Below are 27,074 nucleotides of genomic sequence, written 5' to 3'. Positions count from 1 at the left end.
ACAGAGGAACGAGTTCCTACATAGGTATATGATTATGAGCATAGTAAGGAGTGTATGTGGATAACAGATGTTGGCAAACTTCTGTAAAGGGCCAGAGAGTACATATTTTTGGCTTGTAGGTAATATGGTCTTTGCCACAATTACTCAACTCTGCCACTGGAGCACAAAAGCAACCACAGACAATAAACAAATGAATATGAATGTGTCCTAATAAAATTTTATTTAAAAAAACAGGTGGCAGACCAAACTTAGCTGGTAGCATTTGCCTGCTCCTGGTGTGTATGATTTGGAGCCTGTGTAAAAATATTAGAGAGTCCATAACCAGTCCATACACTGGTTATCCACGAGGCTTATCACAGATGGTGGAGTGGAAAGAAAAAGCGAGGGTAGAGCTGAGCTATTCACGAACAAAGAGAAACACTACATTATGAATACCAGTATACATTATACAGTCACATTTACGCATTTACCAAAACGCACATTCATGTGTCTACATAAAGAAATGAACAATTATTGGCTGTGCAATCTCAAGATATAAATATCAATAAGGACTAAATTTAATCATTACATTCTTTAAAAAGTATATAATCTATCCACACCTCCTGTTATGCAGTGGATTTTGTAGCAAACACTACAGAACTGAGGGTGTGTGTGTGTAAATATACATACATATATAAATATACATACAAATACACATACATACATACATACATAATTGTCCTGTTGTTTGCTGGCACTTTAAAAATATTGATATCTCACATTGAACACAGTTATCATTAACATGATTTCCAATCTGACTTTTATCCCTTTCTACAGAAATACTTTTCTCAAGACATTAGCCACAATTTCTTCCCCAGATGAGTTTTATAATCCTTAACAAGGATACCACAAATATGGAAAATTCTACTCATTCTTAAAAGTTCTTTTCTGAGTAATTCCTTCACATAGAAGAATGTGGAACTTTGTGACATGCAATGCACAGATTTTTTTTCTGAATCCAAAATATACAATTAAATCTGACTCATGAGATTATTTTTCTTCAAGAAATTCAGAGTGTTTGTTTCATTTCTGTATACATTAATTTGTACTGGGTATTGATTTCTAGGTGTAGCCTTTCACAGAATTAACTGCTTTGTAAGATTTGTCTCTGGTATGAGTTGTTTGGTGTTTATTAAAATTTGATCGATTGTTGAAGGCCTTCCCACATTCAGAACATACATAGGGTCTCTCTCCTGTGTGAATTCGTTGATGTACTTTGAGTTGTGGTTTCTTACTGAAGGATTTCCCACAGTCATAGCATTCATAAGGTTTCTCTCCAATATGAATTCTCTGATGTGTAATCAACTCTGATTTCTGAATGAAGGAATTCCCACATGTGTAACAGGCAAAAGTTCTCTCTCTAGAGTGAGTTATCTGATGTTTATGGAAATTTGACCTCCCATTGAAAGCCTTCCCACATTCACTGCATACGTAGGGCTTCTCTCCAGTGTGAATTCGCTGATGCTCTTTGAACTGTGACTTGGAAGTGAAGGCTTTCCCACACTCACTGCATTTGTAAGGCCTCTCTCCAGTGTGAATTCTCTGATGCATGCTGAGTATTGACTTCTGGTTGAAGGCTTTTCCACATTCACTGCATATGTGGTGTCTTTCTCCAGTATGAATTTTCTGGTGTATATTGAGGTGTGACTTTTGGGTAAAGGTTTTTCCACAGTCACTACATTCATAAGGTTTCTCCCCAGTATGAATTCGATGATGTATATCAAGTTGTGACTTAGAAATGAATGATTTCCCACAGTTGTGGCACTTGTAAGGTTTCTCTCCTGTGTGACTTCTTTGGTGCACAACTAGATGTGCCTTCTGGATGAAGGCCTGCCCACATTTGATACACACATAGGACTTTTCCCCTGAATGGATTCTCTGGTGTAAGCTGAGCGTTGACTTCTGGGTGAAGGCCTTCCCACATTCACTGCATGCATACTGCCGCTCACCAGTATGAATTTTCTGATGTATAATAAGGGTCGAATTCTGGGAGAAGCCTTTCCCACACTCACTGCATTTGTAGAGTTTTTCTCTAGTATGAATTCGCTGATGTCTGAAGAGAGAGAGCATCTGGAAAAAGTCTTTTCCACATTCATGGCATTTATGGGGCTTCTTTCTAGTGTGAGTTTTCTGGTGTATAATCAACTCTGACCTCTGAATGAAGGCTTTTCCACATTCCTTACATATATAAGGTTTGTTACCTGTGTGATCTGTCAGATATTCACCAAATTTTGGTTGTGAGGTGAAGGCTTTTCTGCATTTGCTGCGTTCTTGGAGGTTTTCAACACTGTGGAATCTCTGTGGCTTGATGGGGTGTGACTTCTGCATGAAGTCTCTCCCACATTCAGTACATTTATCTGGTTTCTCCTGGGTATGAATTTGAGGTCGTGCAACTGACTGTTTATGGTTGAGGACTTTCGTACATTGATTACGTTTACAGACGTTCTCTCCTGTATGAATGTTCTTGCAGCTAGCATTGGAAGAGCTATGGGTGAGTAGCTGACCAGATCCAATAATCTCATCAAGGTGTTTTGTGGTACTGCTTTGATTTTGACAATTGACTTCTAGGTTAGGCTTCAAAGTTTTTGCAAATGAACAATGTTTACGAGGTCTTTTTTGTGAAGAAACAAGGTGAGGCCTCACATGAGTGATTTTCCCAGGGTCCTTATATTCACAATCTCTCTTTGTATTCAATTTTTTCTTGTTGAGGGAAGCCCTATAATGTGGTTTATTTTGATTTTGCTGCTCTCTTTCTGTATGGTCAGCATCTTTCCACAGTTCTTCTAAAATATAATACCAAGAGCCATCCCTTGGGACTTTGTCCACCATATCATTATGAAATGAAGCTCTTCCAGAAATTTCCTGTTGTGGGGTTTTAAGACCAAACTTCATTTCTAGAAGGAGAAAAAGATGAAATAGACATGATGAATAGTTAGAAAAGGGTAGAAGAAAACTCATATGGAGCTGACTGAGAGTGAGCAAGGGAAATAGTTGAGTCATATGACAATGGTAATGGTGGTAGTGATTGAAGAAAACAGTCACACAGCCCTTATATGTCAAGCACTTATCTATCTAGCACTTAGCATTTTCCAGGCAATGTTCTATGTGATGCACATATAAACTCATTTATTCTGGACCTTGTTCTCTGTTATAACTTTCAGCTTTCTGCTACCAAATATACCTTTTTTGGGGGGAGAAGCAAGAATGGGAATCACTGATGATAATTTACTAGTATAGAACACAAGATGCAGTAGATACTAAAAAATAAAAAGTGACTAATATCTCACTAGAGATTTAAATGAGCATGATATGACCATCAGAGGTGAATGAATACATCTTGTTTCTTTTGTCTTTCAGTCACGTTGGATAAACAGTATTCCAGACCCCTTGTCCTATTAAAAACCTAACTCATCAATATAACATTTACCACCTTAGCCATTTCTAAGTCTATAGTTCAGTAGTGTTAAGTATGTTGACATTGTTGTGCGACCAATCTCCAAAACCTTTCATTTACAAGATAATTAGCTATAGAAATTGGGAGTAGGAAGCAACTTAAGCGTCCACCACTGTGGGAATGGATAAGTGTGATAGGTTGAATAATGGGCCCCCCAAAGATACCTACATCTGCCAGGGTAACAGTCACTCACCTTGATGCCTCTGATGTGGGAGTTCAGCCTCCTCTATCCATAGCTCCTTTTCTTTTTCCATCCTGAAAATGACCTCTGGGTCGGGAATGTGAGACCCTGTTAATGAGAAAGGATATTGGATTTGGATATGGTCTTGGGCTTTAGAGGCCATTCAATGAAGCCTTGCATTGGCTCAGCAGAAAAGTCAACATCTTTCACTAAGAACAAAGTAATACTCAAAGATGCCCAAAAGTAATGAACAGTTTAGGACAAACCAACTACATACTATAGATGACCCATTGCAGTCCATGAGGAGGCCCATCCAAGGGTCCCAGGGCATGTGTGCTTACCCATAGAGAATAGGTGGCTATAGATCTCCAGCATCACATCCAGGTACAGGCATCTCTGGGCAGGGCTGAGTTGCTGCCACTCCGCCCTACTGAAGTCCATGGTCACATCCTCAAATGACACTGATCCCTATAACATACCCCAGCTCAGTGTGAATCAGTCAGCATTGGTGAATGGGAAAGATACATGTAAGAGCATGTTTTTAATTTCTTTTAATAGTGTTAAAGTTTCTTTTAATGTCTTCTATTATAAAATGTTTTTGTCAGGTTGAGATGATTTTTAAACACTACTGAAATATATAATCGTCTCACAATATATTAGCTCACAATGATAAAAAGCCATGCATTTACTATACCTTTTTAAAATAGAACTTCTCTGTAATTTGAACATAAACCTATCACATGACAATGATGTACTATTATTACTGCCACTCATTTACAAGATAATTAGCTATAGAAATTGGGAGGAGGAAGCAATTTTAAAACACAAAGTGTCATGAAATATACAGAGTAACTTAGAATTTCAAGAAATCTTGAGTATACCCAAGTATCCTGCTTTCTCATTCTGAAATATTAATAGCTGTGGGCAACTTTTCAACACTGTTCTCTGGCATTTTTATGTGTTTTTTAAAACAGGAAGAATCACATGGTCTTAAGAGGCAGTTCCTGCTCTAGGACCCTATGACTCTATAAACTATGAAGACAGAGGGAAAACAAGCCAACCCAACAGAGCAGGTAAGTAGAAGTCAGGTGGGGACCAACTGAGAATACAAAAAAGCCCTGCGGCAGATCTCAGCCTATGCTGAGCAGGAAGGAGTTAGCATTGTCTTGCTTGTGATTAGGGCTTCCCACCTAAACCATGGGCTAAGTTTTCTTCTTCCTTTGGTCCAGAGCTGACCCTCTTCTCTAACACAGCCTCTTTCATAGGCCAGTTTCCTCTTTAATACAGAAGGCCTGTGAATATGAGGTAACATCAGCCTCCTGTGGTCCACTCTCAGTAGGAGGATCCAGACTGTCTCAGGCACAGGGAGTCCAGAATCAGCTGCTTCCTGTGTCTGTCCAGAAGTTCTAAACAGCTGTTTCTGGGGCTTCTCCTGCTGACCTCACATGATCCATCCTGCTCCTCTGGACACAGGACCTGGGGCTGCTGGGGCAAATTCACATCAGCAGGCATGTCCTCTCTGGGCTTCAGCTCTTGGTCTCTCTTGCAGACAACTCCACATTTCCCAGGAGCCCGAAGCTGTGTGGGCATCTGGAAGCTCCAATCAGGGCTGCAGGAGAGAACAGGGCTGTGAAGGGAGATCCTATAGCCTCAAAGATGTGGCCTGATCCAGGGGCTCTGAAGAGACACTAAGAAGCCCCGGAAAGGCAATGCCCGCAATGTCACTCACCTAACATTTGCTCCACACCAATATATCTGAGGGCTCTTAGGTGAAGGTCATTGTGCTAGATACTGTGTGTGAAAAAAGCCAAGTTCAGAAAACTACAACTTCAGTTATTAATCAGTGAAAAATAAAGAAAAAAACATGAGTTTGGACTAAATGTAATGAAGGTTTAATTGCAGCTCTGCCACCTTTTACCAGTGAGAATATGAAGCTATTATTTTAGCTGTAGCTTCCAAAATGAGGAAGAAGGTTTTCTATCACAGGCATTGGGAAACTTACACAACATGAGGCTTATTAAGCCCTGGGCAGCTGCGTGGCACGCAGTAAACACTGAATAAAAATCACCAAGTTGCAAGTCAGGTATCAGGTACCTTGTTTAATTTTCACACAATACTATCAGCTAAAGGGTATAATCATTGTTATTACTTTTATTGAATTTACTGGGGTCACACTGGTTAATAAAAGTATATAGGTTTCAGGTGTATAATTCTATAATCCATCATCTGTGTATTGCATCGTGTGTTCACCACCCAAGTTGAGTCTCCTTCCATCACCATTTACCCCCCTCTACCCTCTTCTACCTCCCCCCTCCCTATAATCATTATTATACCCATTGTGTGGGTAAGGAAACTGAGACTGAATGCTGTTACATAATTTGCCTTAAGGTCACTCAGTCTGCAAAGGGAATCAGTCCCGTGTCTGCCTCGTTCTAGACTGCACACCGTTGCCACTATCCAGTGTGGTCCCCTGCAGGGACAGCTTCCAGAAACATCCTTTCTGGCCTCCAGAAATCCCCAGTGAGTGGGCCTCGGGACTGCCGGAAGGTCACTAAATGCCTCCCAGCCACTGACATGGCCAGGCTCCTGAAAGCATTACTACCTTGATTGTCAATAAACGTGTCCCAGAGAGCGTGATATCCACAGGACCCCAAGTAATCCCCAAAGGTGGGGTTCCAAATAACACCCTGATAGGAAACCATCATCTATCTGCTCAACTGCCAATTACTGACCGTCGCCATGTCCACAGGCAGCAAGGAGAGGCCCGCACTGACCCTACCACCCATCCCTGGAGGACCCCAACACTCACTGCCCACAGAGCATCGCTGCCAACTGGTTCCCACATGCTACCCCTAGCACCCCACGTCACCGATTTCACAGGTAAAGTGATTTTAACAAATCACTGCCCCCACCTGAATGTGTCACAACGCCCCCCCCCCCCAAGTCCTCCAAGCCCCAAAGCTCCTGCTTCCAACCAATCACTGCCTCCTTCAGTGCCTCAGGCAGCGGAGCCCTTCCCCAAATGTCCCCAGAACCATCTACTAAGGCCCCTTACGACACACCTCAAACGAACAAGTTTCATGGGCCAACAACATAAAATCTGATTATTAAAGTACACTTGGGATTTAAGTTACAAAAAAATACTTATTACATACAGAAAACACGCAGAGAGTGAACTTGAATGAGCCAATCGTCCCACTTCAATTCGAAACCCCCCGCTTACCCCACTGCTCCCATCACTAAGAGCCCCATTGCTCACCCCACAGATCCCCCCATCACTCCGCAGACCCCGCCACTCGTCCCCCCGCCCCCACATCACTCACACCAAGCTGATCTTACCTCACTGACCCCACAGAATCCCCACTGCCAATGTTCCCAATCACCTCAGCGTCTCGCAAGCCACAGACGGTTAGAAGCAGTTGACCACACAAACAAAATGGCCGCCCTGGGCCACTTCCGGTTTGGGTGAACCGTGCGCATGCTCACTAAGAACCTTTGAAGCCACATTCTGCCAATAGTTATCATGGCGTATTACGGTGTATCTCTATCCCGCGGTTCATTTTCTTCCAGGGACTGTCATGGCCGCGCCCTTAAGGATTATGACACTAGAGGCCGCCATTTAAAAAAAAAACTTCCATTCCGTACAGCCGGCTTTTGCATTTGCAATCTCACAGAGTCAAGTCTTGGGGTCGTCCCGCGTTGGCAGGAGGCCTATTCAATACCCGTGTATGTTTATTTCTCGGAGACACCGGCATTGTATGTTCTGAAAGATACCTTTTCTGTGTATTTTCGCACCGATATAAAAGCCCCGCTCTCAGAATCCAGGTATCCGGCCCCGTCGTCTCTCCCACGACTCCCTCTGCCGCGGAGACGCTGACGGAGCCGTGCTGGGAGCCCAGAGGCTGCTGAGTTGGCCGAACTCTCCTCCATCGCCAGGCTCCGCGGGGCAGCTGCGGGGCCCCGGCTCCGGGCTTGGCTCTCAGCGGAGCGAGGGGCGTTGCTGTCAATCACGCGCACCGAAGGTGGGGATTGGCCCCGCCCGGCGCCCTGCGGGCGACAGAGGCGAGGGGGCGGGGCGCCCGAGAGCCTGCAGTGGCTGTCAGGGTCTGAACGTTTAAAACTGAACGAGCTGTTACACGAGGAAGAGGAGGCTCATTCTGTTTCATCCATTCAACAGATAGTTGCCAAGTTCCTATGATGTGCTCGAGGGAAAAATTGCTTAAGGTCAATGTTTGCAAAAGTGCTTGAGGATTTCAACATCCCCACCCCCGCCCCCCAAAAAACCACTAGCAAACCCTCTGATGTTCAGTTCGTTCTCTGTTGAATCATCATGCTGTCATTCTTACTGGTTCCATTACAGTGCTGGGCCTACCTCTTCCGGATCCTCCCAAATTCATGGCTTTGGCACGTTTCCCAAACATCACTTTTCATCACCGACCTCGTGAAATCCTGCATCTCGTGAGAAATCGGCAGCTTCACCTGTTATTTCTTTGTATTGTATTCACGTTGTCGCCTAGGAAGTTTGCGTCGCCGGACAGAGAGACTGTCCGAGGTACGTATTTGTGATACTGTGATTTATAATTAGGAATACAATACAAAATACTTAAGTCGTCATTCCTGTTTCTGGCAGAGCTCCCCAAACCCTCAGAATTTCCTCAGGGACAGAGCTATAAGCGGGTCTTTAGTCAAGCTGACAAAGTGACTTTGGGAAAGCACCTAAAGGTGGGGGGCTGGTTGCCAGGGGAACCAACTGTGTGATTAGAGGGTTGGAACCGTTCAGTCCCACACCCCGGTCCCCCAGCCCTGAGGAGAGGTGAGCAGCTGGAGGCAAGGCCAATGATTTCGTCAGTCGTGCCTAGGAAATGAAGCCTCCATAGAACCCCAAAAGGACAGGGTTTGGACAGCTTCCAGGTTGGTGAACACGTGGAGATTTGGGAGAGTGGCACACTCGATTGGGAAGAGCATGGGGGTCCCGTGCCCTTTCCCCATACCTTGCCCTATGCATCTCTTCCCTCGGGGTGTTTCTGAGTCATATCACATTCTCAGGCTCAGGAGGTTCATATAATCAGAAGAGAACTTGGGGCTTCATGTAACCACAAGCCAGATGGTTTTCAGCGAGGCAGCTTAGCAGGCCAGGGCTCTGCTGGGTCAAGGGAGGCAGGGTGAGGAAGGGAGATGTCATGGTCTCAAGAGATGGGATCTGGAGGTGGGGGGGGGGTAAGGAGCTGGATGACGCGAATCTTCAGGACCTGCTGCAAGAGCCCATGTGACTCTAAACCCTGAGAAAGAAGAGGTCTGAGGGGGAGGCAGAGGAGGGTTTTGGGGTAGTGAGAGCAGCAGATGGCAAGGCTATCTTGGTCCTCTCTGGGAGAGGAAAACCACACTACAAAGGTGGAGCTTGTGGGGAAACCCAAGGAGGGAGGACGTGTGAGGCAGGCTGCTCCTTGAGCCTGTGGATGAAAAAAAGGGGTCACATACTAAACCTGACAAGCTCAGGGGAGGCCTGTGTGGCAGCCTGACAAACTCAGAGACCTCAGAGAACCACAGAGGGTGGTCTGAAATGAAAACTTCTCAGCTAAAAGCAAGTCTTCGTGGGTAGTCATGTCCTAGGCTGGTATCTTCCTTGACGGAGGTTAATCTTTACCTTAAGTGATCTTGTCTGTTGTCATCTTGCATCTACGACAACATGGAATGTCAGAATTATCCCCCTTTTCCCAGACCCTTCAGGGCACAGTCTCGCGCCAGAGCAGGAGACCATGGACCTCTCGTTGTTATCTTGTTGCCCAAATACCATCTCTGCATGCTGTAAATGTTAATTGTTAGCTGTCCTGTACCCACCAACGTAAAGGAAGTCTTTGTCTCTTCATTTTATTTTTTCTCCAATCTCACGGAGTCCCCCCTGCTTTGTTCTCTCCCGTCTCCCACCTCCCTAATCTACCACCAGTGAATTTCGTGTAACCCTTTTTATGCCTCTTCCTTTGACTGTAACATAAAAATAAAAGGTAAAACTGCCATTCTCAGGAGCATTTTCTCAGTCTGCTGAGATTTTGCTTCTTGGCAATTGTCGTCAGTTTGGCTCAAGCAAGCTCATAAAAATTCTCACAGGTTTGGAAGTTTCTTACATGACAGTCCAAACCCTGACCTATTGAATGTTGGCCTTTGCTTTGAAGCACCTGGCACACGAACCTTGGGTCTGTCACAAGAGGAATTTAGGAGCTCTGGCCAGTGCTTCCCAAGGCTCCCTACGTGCTCAGACCTGGGCTGAGGATGGACATGGGGTGGGAGGATTTGGTCCCAGGTGAGTCCCTGCATGGTGGGAAGATTACCCGAATTCCTGCTCTCCCGAGGGGAGATGGAGAAGGGTCTCCAGGAGGTGGAAAAGGGTCTGTGTGGGGAAGTGAAAGGAAGAGAGCTCCCATCTGAAGTGTCCTTGGGGTCAATTAGGCTTAACTTTCACTTCCCCTGCAGTGATTTGGGGTGGTCCTGTTGGAGAGAAGAATTTGAGGCAAAACCCAGAGATAGATGCCAGACGTTTGCCAGGAAGGGCTGATCTGACTGTGTTAAGGAGTTCTGAATAGGCCCTCCCTTCTCAGAGATGTCACCCCTGCTACTACTGCTGTCCTTGAAGTGGGGAGATGAGTGGGCTGGGGCAGAGGAGGGTGGGGGACTGCTGGAGCTAAATGTCACAGAGATAAATGTGGGGCTCTGCACAGTGTCCCTGGAGGAGCACACAGGGTATGAGCAGCAGGTACCAGGGTTGGTTACCGTGCAGGAGGGTTTGCATATCCCGGTGCCCTGTACCTTCTCCTACCTCCCAGATGATGGAATCACTTGGACCCACTTTCCAGCTTCTGGTTCCTGGAAGGTGCCAACATACACCAGGATTTTCAAACAAACAAACCAGGTCCGAAGCTGCGGGAGAGGACCCTGGGCCTCTTCCATCTGTTTGTAGTTTCTATGAAAAATTGCTGGTATGGGGAAATAGAGTGGAAAAAAAAAAGTTGGGGTTAACTTTAACCTTTGCAAGGTATATTTTGTGGTCTGTTTCCTCTTTGTGGTCTGTGTAAACGATAAGATATGGGCAAGTAGCTATTCATCTTTGCAGGATTTTTCTTTGTGGGGGGCTTCTTGTGGTCTGCTTGCATTTCTGGTCAGCTGAGTCCCATTTCAGGCAGCATGTAGAAAGCCCTGACTTAACTCTGATTTTAGTTAATTTATATAGTTCTCATGCCCCTCTGCTCTTTTATTGTCGCCCTAGGAGATAGGGCCCTAAATTCAGCCAGAGAGGGACTGCTCACATACTCTTGGCTTCTTGCTGCTCAGGGCAGACTCCACACCCCCCTCCCCTCCTCCTGTGCTTAGAGACAGGAAGGGCCCCTCTCTCCAACATGCTGATTCTCTCTCTCTTCCTCTCTCCCCCTCTTTCCTGCCCCTCGCCCCTGCCCCTCTTTTCCTCTCCTGTTCTCTTGCTCTTGCTCAGTCTCTGGCTGGTACCTACATAGAGTTCTAGAAGACAGAGAACAAAAGCACATGGTCCCTTACTGTCTGTTACTGTCTATATAGCTCTGTGCCAAATCCTGGAAGATTTAAAAAAATTTTTGAAATGGATTTTTAGAAAGAGGAAAGGAGAGAGAGAGAGAGAGAGAGAGAGAGAGAGAGAGAGAGAGAGAGATCAGTTGCCTCCCAAATGTGCCCTGACCGGGGGTCGAACCCCACAACATTTGTTGTACAGGATGATGCTCTGACCACTGAGCAACGCTGCCCAGGGCCTGAAAGATTAAAAAGAAAAAAATGCCTCAGTGCCTGTGGGATAATGAAGGAAAAACCAATCAGGAGGCTGATGGAGGGCTTGTCTCAGAGGTCATGGAAAACATGCAACATGTCGGCACCTGAGTGATCTTGCTTAGACTGGAAACCTCAAGGTGCAATCTGAGGAACAGATGGCTGCTAGTGTAAGACCTAGAAGCTGCACCAGGGAGACAAGTAAGGAGAGAAGCATTAGGTGGCCGCCCATGGAGGAGAGGAACTCTGGAGGCTGGAGGAGCTATGGAGAACACGGGGAGGAATATTTTGTACTTGTATGTGCTGGAACTCTGAGGAGGGGTTAAAACCCAGTCATAAGTTGTCTCCCTCTGAACCCAAACTGTTCACCCAAGCCTGGCGCTGGAGTGAGCCCCAGGCTCAGTCCCAGACTCTGTCCATAGGGTGTCTAGGGAGATGGAGTCAAGAGTTCACCCAGTGCTTCCTGAGGCATCTGGGGTGCTCCAGGCCTGGGATGGGTTCTACACAGAGAGGATTTGGCCTCAGGAAAGTCTTGGAATCCCACTCTTCTGTTCCCATGAGAGGGACTCTGGAGAAAATTGACCCTCAAACTCCACATCTGTCTTGAGGGAAGTGAATGTTGGTCTTCAGGAGGTGAGAGCAGGGTTTCAGGCTACAGGTGGAGGGAAGGGCCCACCCTGCTGTGGTCCAGGGGCAGAAAAGCTCAGCTTTCACTTCCCCTGCAGTGGCCTAAGGGAGAGAGGGGTGTTTGCGTTGAAGGGGGAGTTTGGGGCAGAGACCACACACTTCCATCCAGAAAGAGCTCCCAGTTTTCTTACCACCCAGCAGTTGCCCCTACTTCCAGTCTGAGAATCAGATGGTGTCATGGGATTCTGGACTATTTCTCTGCAGCCCAGATGCCACAGCTGTGAGGGTGACAGAGGTCTGAGCAAGAGACTTCTGGGTGGGGCTGCAGTCAGAGACTCTGGTCCTTGGGGGATATTGCAGGTACAATGTGTGACCTTTAGTCAGTGACAGCAAAGGAGGGCCTGCCTGTGTACCCTGTCCCATTCTCCAGTCCAATCCATGGATTTCCTGGGCTAATGTTAGCTTGCTCGACACTCACCCTCAGATCCTGGTGGTGGCCAACAGGCACCATCAACTCCTCAGGCCACAGACCCTATCAAAACCTGGAAGAGAACCTGGGGCCTGTTCCACCACCTTGGGGGCCTAAGGGCTCACAGTGGCTCTTTGAACATCAGGATAGAAAGATATTACGTGAACTATGACTCCCAATATATGGCATTGTCTCTGAATGTGACAGGTAGCCAAGGGCCCCCAGGAAAGAGCCCCATGGGCCAGTTCTGCTGTCTTCCTATGACTTTCTTCCCAGCCCAGCCCTGCCCATTTATTTTGCTCTTGGTGATGGCACCTCCATGCCCCTGTTACTAGAGTCAGGGCTCTGGGAGTCATTCTAGGTGCTTCCCTTCCCCACCCACCACACCTCCCTTCAAGTTTCACTTACTCAAAGTGTCTTCTATCTCAAATCTTTCCTCCATCACATGCAGGTTTGGTTCTTCCCTCCCTGAACAATCACAATAGTCTCTCCTCTCTGGCCTCTTGGCCTCCTGCCTCTCCTTTCCAGCTCTTTCCCTACACTGGCCTCTGAGGGTCCATGATGATACCTATAGGGCCCTGCCCCTTTCTTGTTTAAGAACATTTGCCTTCAGATAAAGCTGTAGCCCATCAGCTTGTCTGTCTTTCCTCACTGCTTGAACTACTTGAGGATCAGGATGGATTCAAACCTTTTCTGTTAGTTTGCAAATGAATGAATGAATGAGTGAATGAATGAATGAAATGAGTGATGATATGTCATGTTTCTGTTGCCTCATCTGGACCTTTTTCTGCCACTGGTGCCCCTATAGGCTATCTGGAGACCCATCCTTAGTAGGCCCCCTCCATGAGGGTCCCAAGGCCATGACTGTCAGGGACCTGGTCAGGTGGGACCTGCTTCTCTAGTGCAGGTGGTTGCCCATGAACCCAGGACTTGGGGGCTTGTGTCTTCCCTTGCTGCCTTACTTGGGCAAGCCCCTCACTTCCTCTGAGCCTCGGGGTTCATTTGTCATGTGCAGAAGTGGGGCTGGACCATCTCAAAGAGTCAATCATAGCACACACTCTGTGAATCTCAAGTTCCCTCTTCTGGACTTGTGACCTTAAGTTCTCACCACAGGTTTCCTGTCTAAGCTTTCTCTGCCCTCCCTTATCTGCATCTTTCCATTGTGTCTCAGAGGGACCCGAGTAGGCAGACCATCCCAGGGCATGAGGAAGGGATGTCTCTGAGGCTGCTGCTGCTGCTGCTGTGGGGAGGTGAGTGGGCCGATGGGAGAGGGGAGCCCATTTGGGGGAGGCCCTGGAGCTCCAGGCTGTTTTTCTCTCTTCTCAGGGCCCCTGGCTAAGAGTTCAGACTACAAGCTGCACATACAGGAGTCCGTGACAGTGCAGGAGAGCCTGTGCGTGACCGTGCCATGCACATTTTCCTATTCCAGAATGCCCTTTGGATATCTCTACCTGTCTTGGTTCAGGAAAGGAGTGGATACAAAGGATGGTCTTCCAGTGGCCACAAACAAACCAGCACAGAAGCTGCAGGGGAGGACCCAGGGCCGGTTCTTGCTGCCCATGGGCCTCAACCACAACGACTGTTCCCTGATCATCAGAGATGTCAACAGGAGGGACAGTGGGACATACTTCCTTCATATACAAAAGGGCTTTAGTACACACTCATATTCAGATAAGATGCTCTCTCTGAAAGTGACAGGTACAGTAGGGGGCCAAGGAAAGGCCCCAGGGTGTGGGGTACCAGAAATAGAAAAATGAAGGCCCCTGGTGGTGGAGTGGGGACAGCCATGACAAGACCCTGGGGCAGGCTGACATTGTGCTGAGTGGCCCTAATCATCTCTCTGTTCACTCCAGCCCTGACCCACACACCCAGCATCCTCAGCCAGGGGACCCTGCAGTCAGGCCACCCCAAGAAACTGACCTGCTTTGTGCCCTGGGCTTGTGAGGAGGGCACGCTCCCCATCTTCTCCTGGGTGTCAGCTGCTCACACCTCCCTGGGCACCAGGACCAATCTCTCCTCTGAGCTCACCCTCATTCCACGGCCCCAGGATCACGGCACCAACATCACCTGCCAGGTGTATTTTCCTCCCACTGGTGCGACTGTAAAGAAAACCACCAAGCTCAATGTCACCTGTGAGTGCTGGGTCAGGATGCCCGAGTCCTGGAGGGGTTGGGGCCAGGGCTTGAGATCAGGGTCTGAGTAGTCTACCAGGAAGGGAACCCCCTTATCTATTTCCACGGCTCCTGGGGGGAAGGCCCCGTGCCTACCCATCTGTCACCATGGATGCTGAGGCTGCCATGTCCTTCTGTCTCAGATGCTCCACAGAACATGGCCATCAGCGTCTTCCAAGGAAACAGCACAGGTAGGAAAGGACCTCTTCTCTCCAGGGCTGGATGAACACAGGATCTAGGTGGGTCTCAGAGCTCCAGTGTGCCAGGGATTAAGTGGGATATATAGGGAAAGCCAGCTACTGCGGTCAGATGGAAAAACCCCTCTCCAAACCTCACCTCTAAATCTTTTGCTCATCTGCAGCTTTCTGTGACCAAAATCAAAAGGAAGCTCTCCCCCTCCTCTCACTTCCCTCTACTATCTGAAGTTTCACCTTCTCCTACTTCTGTTAGCTCCTCTTTGGCCCATAACTGCATTTCCCCCCCCATATCTCAAGCCCTCTGCCCTCCATCTGCAAGACAGCTTGGGCAACTCCAGGAAAATCATTTGGGCCTCTTCTGAAGACCTGAGGCCTGGATGCTGCTAGTCCCCTCCTCCGAGCAGGTGTGGACATCACGGAGGAGGGAGACTCCAGCTTTGCCCACCCCACCTCTCTCTCTCTCCACGTCTCTCCTCTAAGCCTTTGAGATTCTGCAAACCACATCCCTTTCCATCTTGGAGGGTGAGACTCTGCGTCTGCGCTGCGTGGCTGACAGCAACCCCCCTGCACAGCTGAGCTGGTTCCGGGGGTCCCCAGCCCTGAACGCCACCCCCATCTCCAGCACTGAGATCCTGGAGCTGCCTCGAGTGGGGACTGCAGAAGAAGGAGAGTTCACCTGCCAAGCTCAGAACAGGCTGGGCTCCCAAAGTGTCTCTCTCAGGCTCTCTGTGGTCTGTGAGTCAGGAGGATCGGGAAGCACCCAGGGAGTGGACGCCTGGGTCCTGGAAGGGAAGAGGAGCCGCTGACCCTTCTCCTCTCTCCCCACAGACCCCCCACAGCTGCTGGGACCTTCCTGCTCCTGGGAGGACCAGGGTCTGACCTGCAGCTGCTCCTCCCGAGCCCAGCCGGCCCCCTCCCTGCGCTGGAAGCTGGGGGAGCAGCTGCTGGAGGGGAACCGCAGTGAGGCCTCCTACAGGGTCACCTCCCGCTGGGCAGGGCCCTGGACCAACAGCTCCCTGAGCCTCAGCGGGGGGCTCAGCCCCGGTCTCAGACTCAGCTGCGAGGCCAGGAATGTCCACGGGGCCCAGAGCACTGCTGTCCTGCTGCTGCCAGGTCAGAGGCCCTATTGGGGGCAGAGGGTTAGGGAGAGAGGAATGGGTCAGAGAGCAGGTGGAGCTGGGGGAGAGGGGCTGCGGCCTGGATGGAGGTGATTGCTAGGACAGGGCCCTCCATCTGCTGCCCAAACAGAACCTAAAGGGGGTTCTGCAAGGAGGTGGGAAGAGGAGAGACTGAGTCCTGCAAGTGGGTCGTCTCACACTGAGCTGGTGCTGGGAGAAAAAAGCCCTGAGCCCCTCCCAGCCCTCAGACCCTCGGGTCCTGGACCTGCCTGGGATACAAATGGAGAGCATGAAGGTGAATTCGTGTGCTGAGCTCAGAACTTGCTGGGCTCTCTCCTGGACTTGCTAAGCCTCTCTGTGCACTGTGCATGGGGAGTACAGGAGTACGTGGGGGCAGCACACCTGAGCCCTGGTGTTGGCAGTGGCGAGAATGGTACCAAGTGTTAAACTGGTGGGGTCAGACCAAACCTCGGTTCACCAACCTTAGTTCTTGATTTCTGGCTAAGAAAGAATTCAGAGTCAAGACTCAAGCTATAAGAGAAAGTTTATTTAGAAAGTCAAAGAGGTAGAAGAAGTGATCCATAGAAGAAATGAGCTCAGGAAACAAGTTACAGAGGCAAAAGAAGGGGCCCTTGGAGCTTGGGAGAGAGGAGAACAAAGTTAAGGCACCTGGGAGATGTGGGGGAGGGGGAAAGTGTGGGCGTGCTCCCTAGCGCACTGGATCCTCTCTTGAGGGTATGTATCTGGAGGTCTGGGGATCCCAGTAGAATATTCATCAGCTTTCCAGGTGTGTCTATCAGGGTCATGGTTTCCACTGATTGGTGGGTGCCAGGGCAGGGGGTCATTAGTCATTGCAGCTGGTCCTGAGGTCAGCTATGGCGGCACTTATCTGGTTTTGCTGCTCTTCTGGGCCTGGAGCTGAAACACAACTGAGTCCTAGATGTATCTGATGCAGGTCAGAACTTCATTGTCCTGGGGGCTTAATGTTTATGGACTCTTCTCCATAGATTGTGCTAGGGAAGGGAAAGTCAGGGGAGGGTCCGAATTGCATGACCGGCCATATGAAAGGTCATGGGATCTAAACCGCATGACCAGTGATGTGCTGGGGAGGAAAGGTCACCCTGGGGCACCAGGTCCTTGTCGGGCCAGTTTTGCCCTTTGCTAGGCACCTGGGGCTTTTCATCCTGGTGACCTTCTGTACCTGGCCTATGGTCCTTACTCAGCTCATGTCTGTATAGCTGCCTACCAACTGGGAGGGCAGAGGTACCCCTGACCCTTCTCTCTCCCCACAGACCCCCCACAGCTGCTGGGACCCTCCTGCTCCTGGGAGGACCAGGGTCTGACCTGCAGCTGCTCCTCCCGAGCCCAGCCGGCCCCCTCCCTGCGCTGGCTGCTGGGGGATGGGTTGCTGAAGGGGAACCACAGCGAAGCCTCCTACAGTGAGGTCACCTCCCACTCAGTGGGACCCTGGACCAACAGCTCCCTGAGCTTCAGCAGGGGACTCAGCGCCGGCCTCAGACTCAGTTGTGAGGCCAGGAATGTCCACGGGGCCCAGAGCGCCTCTGCCCTGCTGCTGCCAGGTCAGGGGGACTCTCAGGGGCAGAGGCTTAGGGAGAGAGGAATGGGTCAGAGAGAAGGTGGACCTGGGGGAAGGTGGCTGAGGCCTGAATGGGGGTGATTGCTGGGACATCTGGTGCCTGAACAGAACCTGTAGGTGGTTCTGCAAGGAGGTGGGAAGAGGAGAGACTGAGTCCTGCGAGTGGTGGTCTCACACTGAGCTGGTGCTGGGAAGAAAAAGCCCTGAGCTCCTCCCAGCCCTCAGGCCCTAGGGTCCTGGAGCTGCCTCGGATACAAATGGACCATGAAGGAAAATTCATTTCCAGAGCTCAGAGCCTGCAGGGCTCCCTTAGCGTCTCCCTGAGCCTCTCTGTGCAACTGCGAATGGGGGCATGAGGGGCTCCTGGGGGCAGGACATCTGGGTCCTGGGGGGGAAGAGGCAACACTGACCCTCCCCCCCCCCCGAGCCTCCCACAGCTGCTGGGACCCTCCTGTTACTGGGAGGACCAGGGTCTGCACTGCAGCTGCTCCTCCAGAGCCCAGCCAGCCCCCTCCCTGCTCTGGTGGCTGGGGGATGGACTGCTGGAGGGAAACCACAGCAAAGCCTCCTACAAGGTCTCCTCCCAGGCACTTCCAGCTCAGCAGGGCCTTGGACCATCAGCTCCCTGAGCCTCATGGTGGGGAGTGGGGCTTAGTACTGATCTCAGACTCAGTTGCCATTTCCCTTGCTGTTCATTAGGCCCAGAGATCCACTGCCCTGCTGCTGCCTGGGATCTATTGGGGGAGGGTGGTGATGCCTGGGGGAAGAGCAGCCTGGACATTTGTAGTAGAACAAAATACCAGTAGCTACCAGAACAAAATACCTCCAACTGGGAAATTTAAACAGAGGGATTTATTGTTTCACAGATCTGAAGGCTGGAAGTCCAAGGTCAAGGTGTCAGCAGGGTTGATTCCTTCTGAGGTAGAGGGTGTGTTGCAGGTCTCCCCTAGCTTCTGGGGTTTGCTGGCAATCATTGGTGTTCCTTAGCTTGTACAAGCATCCCTCCAATCTCTGCTTTCACGTCCTCGTGGCATTCTCCCTGTGTGTGTCTGGGTGCAAATTCCACAATTTTATGAAGACAACAGGCATATTGGATTACAAGTCCACCCTAGTGATCTCATTGTAACTGTTACCTCTGTAAAGACCCTATATCCAAATAAGGACACATTCTGAGACATGGTGGAGTGGTGGGGGATGCACTAATGGAGCACACAGGGACAGAAGTGGCCAGTTTGGAGGATGCTTTGGATTGGGGTTGGAACTTACACAAAACTCAAATTATCTACAGGTAAACCAGAACCCAAGGCCGGCAGGGTCCTCGGAGTGGTCGGGGGAGCTGGCATCATGGCCCTGGCCCTGCTTTCCCTCTGCCTTTGTCTCATCCTCAGGTGAGAGTGAGCGCCAGGGACAGAGAGAAGGGTCTGGGATGGGAAGGGCTTAAGGTCTTGGAATCTCAGAAAACCTGAGCTGGAGGGCCCTGGGTTGGTGGGAAAGCCTGGAGCCTGTGGTCAACTGGGCCAAGTGTGGGTCTCTTCCCAACTACTCTGTGTCCAGTGCTTGGGTTAGGGGAGCACCTGGAGACAGGACCCACCTCCACCTACTCACAGGGAGTAGGGATGTTCTGCCCAGTCCATGCCCCAAATAACAAGGCTGAAAAGCCCAGGGTTGTTTCCTTAGAGTGAAGACCTGCAGGGAAAAAGCCGCCCAGCTTGTGCAGAGCATGGACAAGGATGTGAAACCAGTCTCGAGCTCTGGGGTGAGTGACGGGACATAGCTTCCATTCAGCATTGCGTCCGATGGATGCTGTCCTCTGTAGGGGCTTTTAGACATTTCTATGTTAGGTATCCAGCACTTTCTGGAATTCCACAGGTGTTATTTTAAATGACTGACTCGACTGTTCTGATGCTACTGCTTCTGGTGGAATGTCATGTCATCCAATTGGTTTGTTGGGGTGAATTCAAGCCTCATGTCAGATTATCATCTACCCTGGAATATTTTTTTTTGTCTACATATAACAAAATGCAGATATCTCGGGTGTACAGTTAGATGGGTTTTTATTTTGAATCTGTTCTTTTTTCCTTTTTAAAATTAAGTTTATTGGGGAAACATTGGTTAGTAACATTATATACATTTCAGCTGTACAACTTTATAATACAACATCTGTATACTCCATTGCGTGCTCACCACCCAAAGTCTGGTCTCCTTTTGTCCCCGTATATTTGACCCCCCTTTACCCTCTTCATCCTTCCCCCCAGTCCCTTTCCCCTCTAGTGACCATCATTCTGTTGCCTGTGTCTACGAGTTTGTTGCTTTCTGTTTTATATTCCACACATGAGTGAAATCATACAGTTTTTGTCCTTTTGCATCTGACTTATGTCACTTAGCATGATACTATCCATGTTGTCTCAAATAGCAGTATTTCATCTTTTTTATGGCTGAGTACTGGGAATATTAGCCTTTTCTTCTGGTGTTAAACACTGAGGAAGAGTAATGACCCAAGCTTAGTCTGTGTCAGACCCATTGAGTACAAGGAAGGGGTGGACAGGAGCCCCAGGGTAGACAGCTGAGGCATCCCAAAGTCACAATTCATCACTCTCATTTTGCATTTTTCAAATCAAATAACATCAACTTTATTGAGGTATACTTTACATATAACAAAATGTACCATTTGAAGTACACAGTTAGATGGCTTTTGACAAATGTATACATTCTGTAACCATATCCCCAGTCAAGATATGGATGATTTTGATCACACCCCCACCCAAATTCTTAAGTTTCCTTTCCCAGTCAACTCCCCCTTTGCAGCAATCTCTGATTTCTGTCACTGCAGATTAGTTTTGTCCATTCTGGAACTTCATATAATTGGAACCATGCAATATTTACTCTACATAGTTGGCTTCTATTACTTTATTAAAAAATATAAAAGTACTAAACATGTATGCTCCCAATAACAGAGCACCAAAATAAATAAGCCAAAACTGACAGAGCTGTGAAGAAGAATAGATACATTCACAATTATTTCAAAAGCCTTCTCTCAGTAACTAGAACAAGTAGACAGGAAATCATTTTTAAAATTTTAATTTGCATAAATCCCTGTATTGTTGCTTGATCGATCTTGGGGAATGAAATCCTTAGTGTGTACTAAATCTTCATCTTGTCAGGAATTACAATACACCTGTTTCATCATTTAATTTTTGAATTTTCAGTCAACTTCTTTTCCCTTTTAATAACTGTCTCTTGTAGTCAGTATCACACAGAGGTTCAAAGCAGGTACTGTGGAGCTAGGCTGCCTGCATTCAAATCCCATTTCCCCCCACTTAGAATCTGTGGAACCTTGGACAAATGATGAACCCTCTCTGTTCTTTGTTTATTTTCTGTGACATGGTGATGTTAGAATTACCTGTATCACAGAGTGGTTATGAGGAGTGCTTCAAACAGTACCTGGCATACACTAAGCACAGGACTCATGATTACCATCAGAATCATTCTCTCCTCTAGCATGTAAGCCCCAAGGGCAGTTTGATTCCCTGTTGTATACCCAGGGCCAAGGGGAGTGCCTATTGCATAACTCACAGTAGGTACAAGAAATATTTCTGGAATCAATCACTGAATGACCATATTGCTGGGCCTCGTTTTCTGTTAAAAACCATTACTCTATCTTTTGATACAAATACTTTAGTTATGGTTATTAACAGTCACAATGTTTCCTCTTTTGTGCTTTGGCTGCAGTAGAATTGCGGTCCACTTATTGTTTATTTCCATCTTGCTTTTGCTTACCATGGGCATCCTTCTACCTATCCTCTATTTACTCTGCTATAGTGAAGCTCTTTCCACCTCATCTGAGAACTATTAGTCTTTGCCTCTCTGAGCTACTGTTTGAAGGTTTCTAGTTCATGTTTCTGCAGACTGAGGGTGCTGTGGGCAGGGAGCAGATATGGGTGAGGGTGTCTGGTTGCTGCAAGACCTGATCTCTGGTCTGTGTCTTCTAGGATATGCCACCCTTGGCCCTGCTTTATATTTCAAAATATCTTCTATCCCAAATTTAGAGCTTGAAATATATTTGTTTTCTATCTGTTTAGTAACCACCTCTCCTAGAAAACCATAACCTGCCTGAACAAAGGATGCCACTATTGTTAGAAAGATTGGTACTGAGTCCTGGCTCAGTGGTGCATTTACATAGATGTGTGTCTTCAGGTCAATGTGTATGATCTCTCTTAGCCTTAGGTTTGTTGTTTGTAAGATGAACACAATCATAGCATCCTCCCCCAATATTTCTTAAAATAATAAAATGTGATTAATACAAACACTCCCTAAGGACTGGCCAACCTTAATTATTGCACATTTTTAAATAAATGGGTGAATAAATGATAAAAGTTCTACCAGTCCCAATCCCATCCTGGCTCTTGGCTGCTTTCTCCCGGACCCTTTTGAGCATCTCTGAATCCTTTCTCTTCTTTCCACTCAGGAGCATCGGCACCAGTTCGGGACAGACAGCTCTTCAGCTCACCCGGGCCCTGATGGTGCTAGCCCCGTCGCAAAAGAGGAACAGGAGCTCCACTATGCTTCTGTCAGATTCCGCAACCTGAAGCTTCAGGAACAGGAAGATGCCAACATCGTGTACTCAGAGATCAAGACACACTAGCGAGGAATTATTTTCTCACAGTTCTGAAGGCTAGAATTCTGAGATCAACATGTCAGCAACGTGTAGGTTTCTCCTGAGGCTTCTCCTCTTGGCTTGTAGATGGCCATCTTCTCTCAGTGTCTTCACATGGTCCTCCCTCTGTGTGTCTGTGTCTTAATCTCCTCTTCTTATAAGGACAACAGATATATTGGATTAAGGCTCACCATAATGACCTCACTTGAACTGAAATATCTCTTTAAAGACCCTATCTTGAAACTAGACAGGGCTGCAAGGAGAAATTATGAGGTACTGGGGTTAGGACTTCAACTTGTGGATTTCATGATTTTCAGCCCATAATCTCAGTGTCTGATTATTTTAAAATTAATGATTTTCCTGGCAATGGTTTGAATCCCTTAGTATATATGAAGGACCACAGGACTTGTATCAAATCCATCTATGCCACTTATTGAGTTAGTTCATTTATTTCCCCACGCTCTGCTTTACTGTTCCGCAAAGCAGGGAAATCATCCCCATCTAACTAGATTATTGCGGAAGATCAATAGATGGTACATGTAAAATAGCTAACTAAAGTGCTGACACAAAGCTTTTTGTGAACTCTGAAGACATGTTTGTGTCAGGACTTTTGTTAGCTGTTATAACAGAGTTTCTGCCAACAATTTCCCCTACAACCTGGAGGGGCCAGTCCCAGATGTTTATGTCACAGCCTGCTCAGAAGTGAAGACTTCTGAGTGCCCCAAATAAAGTTTATGTCCTTCATATTTCTGTTCAAGGCTCTACAAGCCGCTGTCCATACTAATTTCACCAACCTCACTTCTTACCAGCCACCGCTTTCCATGCCAATCCCAACAGCTTCCTCTTCGGTCTTCAGTGACACCAAAGAAAATCAATGAAGACCAAGGAGTAGGGGAGATTCTTAAGAGTAGCCAGAAGGAAAAAAAAAAAAAGAATACTTTAAAAAAGACCACAGTTAGACCGACAGTTGGTTTTTTTCAGGGGCAATATGGGAAGCCCAAATACAATGGAAGAGTATCTTTTATGTCCTGAGAGATATAAATGCTAGTTTAGAAGTCCTACTTAATGAATGTTATGTTTTATGACTGAAGGTGAAATAAAGATATTTAATACAAATGAAAATATGATCATTCACAAACAAAAGACTTCTCAAAGTAAATTCTGAGAGATATGATTAGGTTATTAGTGACCGCAGATTGAAGGTCTAATATGCAAAAAGGACTGAAAACGTTAGAAAGTGGCAAATCTGTGAGCAAAAGGAAACAAATATTCATTGTAAAAAAATAATGTTGATGTGTAGAGGGGTCAAACATAAAATATAATATTTAAATACCATACTACAGTAACATAATTCAGGAAAATGTAAGTAGAATTTACCTTTGATAAAGTCTTTATGTTATTCAGGAGACAATGAAATGTTATGCTAAGCTTTAGATTTTGATATTTTGTTGTAATCTCAAGGAAATTTTCTAAAAGAATTGACCCCAAGTTTATCACCTACGAACTAGGAGAAGTATAAAAGGTTCTGGAAACATTATTCAATCAAACCAGAGAAAATAAGGAATGAGAGATTAAGAGGGGGGAAAAGGAGAGTAGAACATATCGTGTAAAAATATAAGATTTTGTATTTAGGCCGAAATGCATTTAAAAAATTGCATAAAGCACAAGTGGACTTAGTGCTCACGGTAAAATACAAATATAGTCAGACTGGGGGGAAATGTGGTTATATGTTGTTTACAAGAGATCTGTGTGAAACCTAGATTAGTATTTGAATTTTTCTGAGGAATACTGACCATCATGAGTATATTAAATCAGAAAATATATACTGTGCAATAAAGAGTTTCAATGGGGATAAATGGGACCACTTCATAATGATTAAAGGTTCAACTACCAGGAAGGTCTAACATTTGAAATGTGCATGGATATGACAACATATGGCAAAAACTGACACATTTTTAAAAAACAAAACTAATCCACATTCCTAGAGGGAATTTTAATATATATGTTACAATGACTGATGCAACACACAGACAAGAAAATCACTAAGGGTATGTTGTTATACTACATGTAAACAACATCATTAATGAACTTGATTTACAGCCATAGACAGAAACTTGCCCCAGTGATAGCAGGGTATACACTCCATTTGAGCATACACGCAGGACATTCCAAAATATTTTATCATATACTGCGTCACATAAAGTAAAATTTCAACATGTCAATGGATTGAAATAATACAGAATATGTTCCCCGATTCCAAGCTAGAAATCAATAACATAATCATTATTAAATTATATTTATATTTGATTATATATTTTATAGTCATAAATATATAATAAATTATGTTTACATATTTATATATTATATAGTCACAAATGTAACTCTCTATATAACTGTGTATGTAAATATTAGTGGAAATTAAGAAAATCCCTCATAAATAAGTCAAGGATAAAATAATCATAATACAAATTCAAAATTATTTAAAACTAAGTGATAATAAAAATACTAAAAAATGTTTAGTGTAAAACTAAAGTGGTTATTAGAACAAATATATATAACGTCAAATGTCTATATCAGAGATGAAGGAAAACTAAAATTTAATAAGCTAAGGTTTTATTTTTTTAAAAACTTAAATAACAGTAAAATAAGCCAAAAGGAAGCCGAAGGAAGGAAATACCAAATGATAAGAGCACCTGTAAGAGAGAAAATACTCAATGGAGATGAACAACATCACACGAACTTCTAGCTCTTTGGTACAGACAGGAAAGCTGAAACAGCTCAGTTAGTTCCAGAAATAAATGCAGAAGGCAGCAGTAACAGCACCCAGGAACACAAAGAAGACATCACTCTAAGTGGCAGAAATTGAACAGAAAGTAGTGAAAATCTTTAAAGCCCGTAAGTTTAAAATCTGTGGTCAGTGGGCAAATTCACAGACAATTACATTATTCAAACCTGTAGCCGCTGGTCAGTGAGAATCGGTGGGTCCCCAAGGCCGCCGCTCAGCCCGGACGAAAGGGAGACCCAATGCACTTCCGAGGCTCGCCACTAGGGGCGGCGCCGGCGCTGCGCTCCGGTTCCTGCGACCCGGCAGCGAGCGCGCTTCTCGCTGCGCCCGCGTGTTGTCAGAACAATTTGTGACCCGAGAGAAAATGCTCTCTCCTCGTGCAGCGGGCACGAAGGACGACCCGCGAGATCATACGTGTGATTTCTTTAAAAAAATTCTTTAAAAAAAAAAAAGCAGCCCTGGGCGGTGTGACTCCGCGGTTAGAGCCTCGGCGCGCACAGACCCGAGGGCCTCGGGTTCGATTCCCGGCCACGGGCAGGCGCCTGGGCTGCAGGTGTCCATCCCCGGCGCCAGCTGGGGCGCGTGTGGGAGGCAACCGGTGGATGCCGTTTCTCTCCCTCCCTCCCCCCACTTCCGCTCTAACAACCAGTGGGGGGGAAAATACCCTCGGGTGGGGATTAGAGAATCAAAGAGGCGGCATTTGCATGGCGGCCCCCTGGGGGCGGCGGCGGGATGGGTGCCCTCGGCCTGGCACCTCCACCCCAAGGCCCCCTCGTCTCCACGCCCCAGGGCTGGCGGTCCCGGGAGGGCACGGGGCCCAGCGCTCTTCCCGCGTCCCGGAGCTGGAAGGGTGGGAGCCAGAGGGCGACCCCACGAGGCGCACAAAGGCACGCGCCTGGCTGTGTTTGAAGCCCTAACCCTCGGTGGGTTTTTGAAACTGGATCAAAAAAAAAAAAAAAAAGAGCCCAGAACAAAATTGCAAAGGAAGCCAACCCTGCGCAGAAAGAGTTTTTAGAAGCTGCCGAGAAAGCGCGCTGCGGCCCCCAGCAGCCGGCGGCCGGGAGTGGAGGGCGCTGCGCCCCCCAGGCGCGTCCCGGGTCCCAGGCGCTCTGGGGGCCCCGCGGTGCCGTGGGAAACGAGAACACCCACATTTTGAAATGAGGATAATTTAACTGTCTTTCTGTCTTCTCTTTTTTTCTTTTTTAAAAACTATATCTTTATTGATCTCAGAGAGAGGAAAGGAGAGGGAGAGAGAGAAACATCAATGATGAGAGAGTCATTGATCGAGCCCGCAACCCGGGCATGTGCCCTGACCGGGGATCGAACCCCGACCGCCTGGATCCGAGGCGGATGCTCAACCCTGAGCCACGCCCGGCTGGGCTCAGTTTTCTCTTGAAAGTGGGGCCACGGCCACTTCTGCCCGAGCTCCTGGTGCTGCTGGGTACAGTCCCTCCCTCTTTCTCTTTGGCTGTTTTTTTTGTTTTTGTTTTTGTGTGTGTTTTTTTTGCTTTATGGATCCTGGACTTGCCAGGAGGGAAACTGAGGAGCCTGGTCACGTAGGCAGGGCCCTTCCATAGGGCGGTGTCTGGGCTAAATGTCTACTGGGTGGAGCCTGAGAATTAAGGGTACCAAGTAAGTTTTATTTGCATAACCTCACGTTCCCCTGTGCGTTTCTTGTGTTCCCAATACTCTGTGTTAACTCACTTTGACCAGTCCTGCGGCCACCCCCTCACAGGCCAGGCCTCTGACTGCTGTGTGGTTAAGGGGTTTCCTCATCTGGCTTATTTGTCCTCTTCAAGGCCACAGAGGGGCTGTAGGTAGAGCCCCTCCGGTGACAGGCTCCAGTGGCTGGGAGGGACAGAGGAGGACTGACCCTTGGAGTAAAGCTGGCCTCTTGCTTTGAGGTCGGTTGGAGACCCTTCCCCTCCAGTGGGCACATGGCAAGGTGACAGCATTTCCCTAAAGCAGACAAGGAGAAGGCCCCTAATGCGGGACATGGC

General features: G+C 47.3%; 2 protein-coding genes and 1 long non-coding RNA gene across 3 annotated transcripts; 2 read left to right on the top strand and 1 right to left on the bottom strand.

Annotated features, from left to right (window-relative positions):
• Positions 1-197: 197 nt before the first annotated feature.
• On the bottom strand, positions 198-6,353 carry ZNF175 (zinc finger protein 175). Its single transcript, XM_016206008.2, has 4 exons — positions 5,115-6,353; positions 4,016-4,142; positions 3,687-3,782; positions 198-2,933 (listed from the first exon to the last, which is right to left on the bottom strand). The coding sequence occupies exons 1-4, from the start codon at positions 5,262-5,264 to the stop codon at positions 1,102-1,104; spliced, it is 2,205 nt and encodes a 734-aa protein (XP_016061494.2). The 5' UTR covers positions 5,265-6,353; the 3' UTR covers positions 198-1,101.
• LOC148091098 (uncharacterized) lies at positions 4,692-13,698 on the top strand. The gene is made up of 3 exons (XR_015716001.1): positions 4,692-4,747; positions 8,035-8,226; positions 13,666-13,698. It is a non-coding gene; the product is annotated as an uncharacterized LOC148091098 (long non-coding RNA).
• Positions 13,699-13,765: 67 nt separating this feature from the next.
• LOC107531763 (sialic acid-binding Ig-like lectin 6) lies at positions 13,766-22,841 on the top strand. Its single transcript, XM_087827332.1, has 9 exons — positions 13,766-13,802; positions 13,879-14,250; positions 14,406-14,684; positions 14,867-14,914; positions 15,401-15,655; positions 15,749-16,033; positions 18,924-19,023; positions 19,313-19,391; positions 22,101-22,841. The coding sequence occupies exons 1-9, from the start codon at positions 13,766-13,768 to the stop codon at positions 22,275-22,277; spliced, it is 1,632 nt and encodes a 543-aa protein (XP_087683458.1). The 3' UTR covers positions 22,278-22,841.
• The last annotated feature ends 4,233 nt before the right edge of the window (positions 22,842-27,074 follow it).

This window comes from Miniopterus natalensis, chromosome 18 (assembly GCF_054644295.1).
Source record: "Miniopterus natalensis isolate mMinNat1 chromosome 18, mMinNat1.hap1, whole genome shotgun sequence".
NCBI lineage: Eukaryota > Metazoa > Chordata > Mammalia > Chiroptera > Miniopteridae > Miniopterus > Miniopterus natalensis.
Note: the sequence above shows the minus strand (reverse complement) of the source record. Positions and strands in the feature narration are given on the sequence as shown.

Bases quoted from the DNA above. Each gene is read 5' to 3' on its own strand.
- LOC107531763 (XM_087827332.1), top strand. From the start codon at position 13,766: ATGTCTCTGAGGCTGCTGCTGCTGCTGCTGTGGGGAG. The intron at 14,251-14,405 runs GTACAGTAGGGG...TGTTCACTCCAG, and splicing joins GCTCTCTCTGAAAGTGACAG to CCCTGACCCACACACCCAGC. The intron at 19,392-22,100 runs GTGAGTGACGGG...CTTTCCACTCAG, and splicing joins AACCAGTCTCGAGCTCTGGG to GAGCATCGGCACCAGTTCGG.
- ZNF175 (XM_016206008.2), bottom strand. From the start codon at position 5,264: ATGCCCACACAGCTTCGGGCTCCTGGGAAATGTGGAGTTGTCTGCAAG. The intron at 3,783-4,015 runs GTAAGCACACAT...TCTCATTAACAG, and splicing joins TAGCCACCTATTCTCTATGG to GGTCTCACATTCCCGACCCA. The intron at 2,934-3,686 runs GTGAGTGACTGT...TTCTCCTTCTAG, and splicing joins CCCACATCAGAGGCATCAAG to AAATGAAGTTTGGTCTTAAA.